General features: G+C 40.8%; 1 protein-coding gene across 1 annotated transcript; it reads right to left on the minus strand.

Moving 5' to 3' along the window:
- Positions 1-3189: 3189 nt before the first annotated feature.
- On the minus strand, positions 3190-5372 carry LOC135937491 (uncharacterized). Its single transcript, XM_065480643.1, has 4 exons — positions 5346-5372; positions 4359-5166; positions 4225-4305; positions 3190-4167 (listed from the first exon to the last, which is right to left on the minus strand). The coding sequence occupies exons 1-4, from the start codon at positions 5370-5372 to the stop codon at positions 4094-4096; spliced, it is 990 nt and encodes a 329-aa protein (XP_065336715.1). The 3' UTR covers positions 3190-4093.
- Between the last annotated feature and the right edge of the window lie 1556 nt (positions 5373-6928).

Below are 6928 nucleotides of genomic sequence, written 5' to 3' on the forward strand. Positions count from 1 at the left end.
CACAGGAAAGTCATTTTCAATTAATTCCATTCATAATTTAGCTCGCATATTAGGCTTTATTTTATCGAATTTTCTCTATCCATTGAATCGTTTACTCAACTTAGAATCTTTTGGATATCATTTATATATATTCCAGTGATAAAACAGGGTATCAAATACTTTTTCAACAAGTTTTAATTAAAACAAAAATTGGCGCAATTAAAATTAGTTTAAAAATATCATGGTGCATAAGATGTGCAAATCAATTATAACCAGCCCGTTGGCTCGCATTGTTAAGGCACTCTCAGGAGTGTCAGAGCAATGAGAGGTATTTGAGCAGTTTGGAGATCTAATACTGGCTACCCAATGTCAGAAATGGCAAAAAGGTTGTCAGTTTAGTGACTCGAATTGCTCAAATTGCTCAACGGGCTGGGAGGCGCACCGGCGCCGACTCGCTACTTGCTGGTTTGCACCTTTCCAGCATGCGTGATTTGGCTTCACGGGACGAATGTCTAGCGTTTCAATGCAGTCTTCGGTGCGGAGGCAAGTGGCCCTTGAGTGGGCTGGGTCCCTGTGCGGCCCGGTGCGCCCATGTTATCCGTTCGCGGTGTTATTGGCACCCGGGTTTCAGCATTCGTGCTAGTGCAGTGCGTGGCTGCGCGCCCTTCCCGGTCCGAGAGGACAGGGATAAAAAGAGCAAAAAAAATATTAATGAAGTGATTAAAGCTCACACTCAATGCACGTGAGCTAATTGTTGGTGAAGGATAAAATGACAATAGAACTCACGAATTAAATGTTTTTAATGTCTTTTCCTTCATCTGCAATTCTTTACTCTTCAAGTTTCTTGTCATTTGAAAGACAACTTGATGTCTTTGAAGTGGAGAATTTAAATTAGGAACATTCTCAATTAATTTTAAAAATATACGGTTCACTAAATGGTTTTGATTTTGTATTTAAATTTTATAGCTAAACCAGGAAAATTAAATTTTGATTGGATTTTAGCGTTTTCTCTTTTTTTAAACAGAAGAAAAAAATATGCTCTCTGGATATTTCGCAAGTAAATGCAACTTCTTGGCGTGATCGTTAGAAGAACTTCAAAAATTATGCGACAGTTTAATGCTATGTAATCTTGCAGAATATACAATTGCTTGTGGGATTTTTTAAACATTCCATGCCCAGACTAGAAATGGAAAGGAATTATTATGATTTAGATTTTGAATTGTACGAATAAATGTTTGGCAGGGACAAGATTAATTTTTATAAGACCAAAACAGCCTTTAAAAATATTTTTGCTTCATAGTAATAACTTTTTGGTACATCCTGGAAATATAGACATGAGAAAATAGAAGAAATTTAGACATCGTATGAACAATTTCTTTCTAAAAAGGGAAATTGCAAAAAATAATAGCTGCGCAAGCCATTAGCAGGTACATAAAGAACTTGGCGTGCTCATTCCTAGTCTTATTTGTAGACGATAACAATTTCCACCTCGGCGTGAGTGTGTGTGTGTGTATGTTTTAAAAGCGAGACGCGCCTCAAATTACGTTATTAAGGCGCAAAGATAATGGAGGCTGAGTGCGCGAGGAGGGAAAAGCGATGCAGAACCGAGATTAGCGAAAAGAGGCAGCAGCTCGTTTTTATTCAATCCGGGCCGCGGCGATTAGCATAACAATAAGAGACCAGGGGTGTGGCCCAAAATCCGAATCCATTTTGGCCTGCCGGACACTTATTTCGACTTTCAGTCTGCTGTTCTCTCTGTACGCCACGCACACCCACGCCGTGCGCGTTTTTCTCTGCTATACACTTTCAATAAAAGCAGCACTCTCTCGCCGCTCGTAAAAACGCGGCGCGGACATCGAAAAGTCTTTAAGCCGCACGCTGATTAACCCATTACGCGTCGGCATAATTTTGCCGTTGACGAGCGAATAAAATTTATCGGCGTATTTGAACTTGTCGACGCGCACGGGGGCAGATGTTCCTGCAGCTTTTTGTGCGTTAGGAATTTTCATGTGCGCGAATGTAAAAAAGGCGAAGCCACGTTTAATCCTCTCAGCAGTCATCCCCAATATTTACTTTCGCGTGAATGGCCTAAGCATGATTAATTATGGCAGATGCGGTGGGCTGGCCGGATTTTTCGCCGTCGCCGCGCTTTGTGCCGCGGCTCCGCGCACAAATCGAACATAAAGCGTCTCGGCGATAACAGAGACACGTCAATGACGACTCTATTATTGCCTTTTCCCCCACACTCGCAACCATAGATGTATTATTTCCAACCTCTGCCGCGCAAGGTTCAACAGCCCCTATATAGCCAATATATATGAAAATGTTATTCCTTTTCATCTCCTCTTACTGCCCCTCAAACCTGAGGAGCTCTTACGTACATCTCTGACTTGTTTCTGATCAATCTTTAATCTTTTTAATGACATAAATCTCTAAATGGAATGAGGTATTTTCCACGAATGAGTGGCTAGTTTTTAAAAAATAATTTTTAATCAATGTGCAGATAGTTACAATAGTAAAAAAAAATTGGCCCAGCCCTTGTTTTAATTGCTATTTCAGCAAATCCCGGCCTCGTTGGCAAACTTAACATTTTTTTAATCTAGGCGATATGTATTTTGATTTAGAGGCTGGAAATTTACACCGATTGACTATTTTTATTCTGTGCATGTAATTGTCTTGAGAGTCACTAATAAATTTTACACTCACTGAGAATCCCATAAACCTTCAAAAACTGTCCATAGTCCTTCTGAAGTCTCCAAAGCACCAAAAACACCATGAAACGATGGTTGTTGAATTGTTTATTAAAAAACGCTGATTTTTTTAGGAAGAAAATGGGTTGAGTTGCGTCCAGTGACCTCAGAATTTTCTAGAAACTGACTTTTGACTGATTTACTACTCTCGTCTTTTTGTTAAAAAGCACAACCCTTAACAAAATCTCAAAAACAGAATGGCTCACTCGTTTTATTTGCCAAGGTCACAAATCAATTATCCAACTAATTGTTAATTTGACTAAAGAAAAAACAGGTAGAATAGAATAAACAAGGAAATTATTTTTATTCTCATTCTCCGAAATTGTGTGAGTTGTTTTCCCTTCACCAAAATAGAAATGACTGAAATGATTTAAAACTACAGTGACGTGTTTTTTCGCATTACCTTGGACGAGATAAACTGATACAAAATAAGTGATTCCGTCTTGATACCTGCAATTTAATTTTGTTTTAAAATGTTATATTTGCAGATTGATATAATTTTATTTCTGTAAATTATATGTGGCTTGAAAAAGCATGATTCGCGGCACAGTTCTAAACCCACAACCCTAGCAAATTGTTCAGGTATAAGTGTTTAGATGTCTGCTTTGGCAAACGGACGCAAAAATGCGTGGGAAAAGTGTTTTGATGACCACTGCACGCAATTAAATCTTGAGTTGAGTGTAATTCGCCACGATGCGAGCATAGTTCATTCTCATCCCTTTCTCATGGCGCGCCAAATGCGGCATTGCATGACAGAAATAGTAAAAATGCATGGGAATGCCTGCTGCCTCATCGCAATTAAACAAGTAATCGCGCAAGAGGCCACTTGAGAGATGGTTTTTAGTGCATCGCGCAGGACCCTCTCATATTGTCACTCGCGCGAAAGCAGATAACATGACAACGTATCCGTAAACACGATGAAAGGTACTAATGTAATGTAATGTAATGTACAATAAAAAATGAATAACAAAGCGAGCATAACGGGGCATGTGGAGAGAGCTCATTGTGCTTGCTCTCTGGCAGGCAACGGGTGAGTGCTCTCCATATTGAGTGGTCACATTCACGTGAAATATTAATATCATATAAATTTATTATGTGTGTACGCCGCCTTGTGACTCGAAACGTTTGTGTGATCGCTCGAGCAGAATGCGTTCGTATATACACATTATTTCCACGTTGCCCAGGTGGGGAACAAATTGTGCTCCTTTTTTTATACTCCAAACAACATAAGTGCATGCTTATGGGGAATGCGGATTCAGGAGAACGTCGATATTGTTTGCTGCGTAAAAATAGAATATTTATTACTGCCGGTTGACAATCGACTTCATCAGAGAAAAAGATAAAACGACTAAATTCAAGTTCGCCTAGGCACTGCCTTGGTAACTGTAACTGTATCCACCCTCTCCGCCGTGGCCGTTGCTGTGGCCTGTTTTATCGCCTGTCAGGTCGGCAATTATTCATTCAACAGTTTTCGCTCAAATATTTCAATGCCAACCTCCGTGTCCGTCTGCACCATTTCCACTGGTGGCACTGGCACCTTCCTTTTCCTTTCCATTTTCAGCTACCGAGGTTTCTTCTAAGATATAATAAATTTTATTAAATCAATAGATCATAAAAAGCTCCAGGTACCTTGAACAATGCCATCTCCTCGATCTTCCTCAGCATCTTGGTCGTTATCACTGTCAAGGACAATCATATCGTCCACTCCAGGTTCCTTTTCAGGCATTCCTTGCCCTCCAGGAGCTCCAGGATTTCCATTCGATTTTTCACCTTGTTGGATCTCCTCGTCAGAATCAAGAACCACAATTTCAGCTTCAATATCGTTTCCCCCACATGATCCACGTTCTCCTTGGCCTCCATGTCTTCCGTGTCCACCATGTCCTCCGTGTCCACCATGACCTCCGTGTCCACCATGTCGACCGTGATCATGACCTCCATGCCCATGTCCACCGTTTCCTCCGTGAACGTGTTCGCCTTGGTATCTATGTCCACCTTCTAGACTTTCGTGTCCATGTCCACCATGTCCGCCGTGGCCTCCATGACCGTGTCCACCGTGACCATGTCCACCAGGGTTACCATGACCTTCTTTGCCTCCATGTCCACCATGACCTCCATGTTCACCATGACCGCCGTGTCCACCATGGCCTCCATGTCTACCATGACCGCCGTGTCCACCATTGCCTCGATGACCATGCCAATCATGTAGTCCCTGCTCTTCTTGGCCTCCGTGTCCACCATGTCCACCATGGCGTCCGTGAGCTCCATGTCCTCCGCCGTAACCTTCTTGAAAATCGTGAGCACCCCAGCCTCCTTTACCACCGCCTCCTCCACCACCACCTCCTCCGCCTCCTCCTCCACCACCGCCTCCTCCACCACCTCCGCCGCCTCCTCCACCTTGGCCGCCGCCGCCCCAGCCCCCGTATCCGCCTCCATTATACTGGATAAAAATTCAAATTAAAACTCACGTCAATTTTCATAATTATAAAATTAGCTAGAAGGTTCTAAAAAATATAGTTTGTTTGTGTTTGCAACTCTCAAGTGGTCTAAACTCGACGTGAAATAGAAGAAACCCTTCGGCCATTGTTAAATTCCCTCGATAGAACTTTATAATCTCACCTGACGAATGTTTCCTTCGACAGACATGGCTTAAAATTGAATTAAAATTCCCTCTGCAAGCCGAAAACTTCTCGAGCACTTTGCGCAAAGTCCCAAATTGAGTGAACGACACCGAATTGCCGAGATAAGCAAAGCGTACAATCTCGGCGCGGCAATAGATAAGAGGAAAAACGATAAACTTTGATAGTCCGAATGGTATAACCACCTTAAATAATAAGCCGATGTATTGGGCAAGAGAGACGCAAAATGGTCTTTCAAGAGTAGCGTAAATAAGATGTGGTTTTATATTATGTTTTGTATTTCTTTTCTCTGGAAATAATCCTTTTCCGCTGGATTGGAATCGGCACAAAGGTGGTGCTTTTGAAGCTTTACTGAAACCGATTTGCTGGCAGAGAGGAGATTTTAGGCGGCCGAGGCTCAAAGGGTTTTTTGCTAGATTTGACACTATGATTATTGTTCACACTCGACTTCCCCCGCACCTATAGAACCCTGGCTGATAGGCGCTCACGTATACACGCTTGGCTACTCTTTCTCTTTTGTGCTCACACATTCCAAAAGAGATCCAATGGTTCGCTTCTGTGCCGCTCGCAAAGTTCTCGGCGGCGTCGCGAGATTCGACCAGATAAGCTTTTCGCTGATTGATTTTCCAGTGAGTCACGCTGACAGCCGATTATTAATGGCACATTCACGTGTAAAACGCTGATTATTTGTCTTTCTCTCGGCACTTGGCGTTGCCAATACAAAAAATTGCTTTTGAAACTGCAGTATGAAATAAAATACTTCTGTAGAAATTCCTCGGACAGTTAATAATTACTCCAAACACTCAGATTTTTGTGATGTTGATCGATTTGTCTTACCAAAATATAACAAAAAGCATGCAACTAAATCATCGTTTTAAAACTGGAGCCATATTTTCGAAGTTAAGTAATTTCAGTAAATCGGTTAGATACAAAATTCCAACATCATACGCGCACAACTCAAAAAATTACCCCCTTTTCAGATTTTCTTCCTAAAACCTATTTTACGTAAAATTGTCACCTCTTTTTGTTTTTAGATATTACCGTGGACGCGTCTAAAACAATTTAGATGACTGTATGATAGTGTTTAGACGGCTTGGCAGCTGCAGACGGAAGATAGCGAGGATTTATGAGCATTAAATATAGCATCTTTCATGGTCAATGAATGTTGTCGCAATAACTAATAGCTTGGAAATATATAGTTGCGTAAAAGTTTCCCAATCAAATTATATAAACTAAAATTAAGTCCAAATTTTTAGGACAGAGTTCTATTTTATTTTCTACAAAGAGACTTAAAAATTTGAGTTCGGGCACAAAACAAAAATATATTGAATGTTGAATAAACATCAGTTCATTAATAATTGCTGCCTGTAATCCATATTATAAAAATATTATGTTACAACTCTACTTTTTGTTTTGTTTTAATGCTTAGTCCTTAAGATTTGACTGACAATTAGATTTTTTATGTTTGTTTTTAAAATAATCATGTATGTTGGCAATGACTCTCATGAGAATGTTCTAGAAATCCAAATGCTCAGAAAATTGCTGATCTAAAAGGGAGAGTCT

This window comes from Cloeon dipterum, chromosome 2 (assembly GCF_949628265.1).
Source record: "Cloeon dipterum chromosome 2, ieCloDipt1.1, whole genome shotgun sequence".
Taxonomy (NCBI): domain Eukaryota; kingdom Metazoa; phylum Arthropoda; class Insecta; order Ephemeroptera; family Baetidae; genus Cloeon; species Cloeon dipterum.

What these genes read in the sequence shown, in the direction of transcription:
- LOC135937491 (XM_065480643.1), bottom strand. Translation starts at nt 5,372, where the DNA reads ATGTCTGTCGAAGGAAACATTCGTCAG. An exon ending in AGGAGATGGCATTGTTCAAG is followed by an intron (nt 4,306 to 4,358) that starts GTACCTGGAGCT and finishes ATTATATCTTAG; the next exon opens with AAGAAACCTCGGTAGCTGAA. An exon ending in TGGTGCAGACGGACACGGAG is followed by an intron (nt 4,168 to 4,224) that starts GTTGGCATTGAA and finishes CCGACCTGACAG; the next exon opens with GCGATAAAACAGGCCACAGC.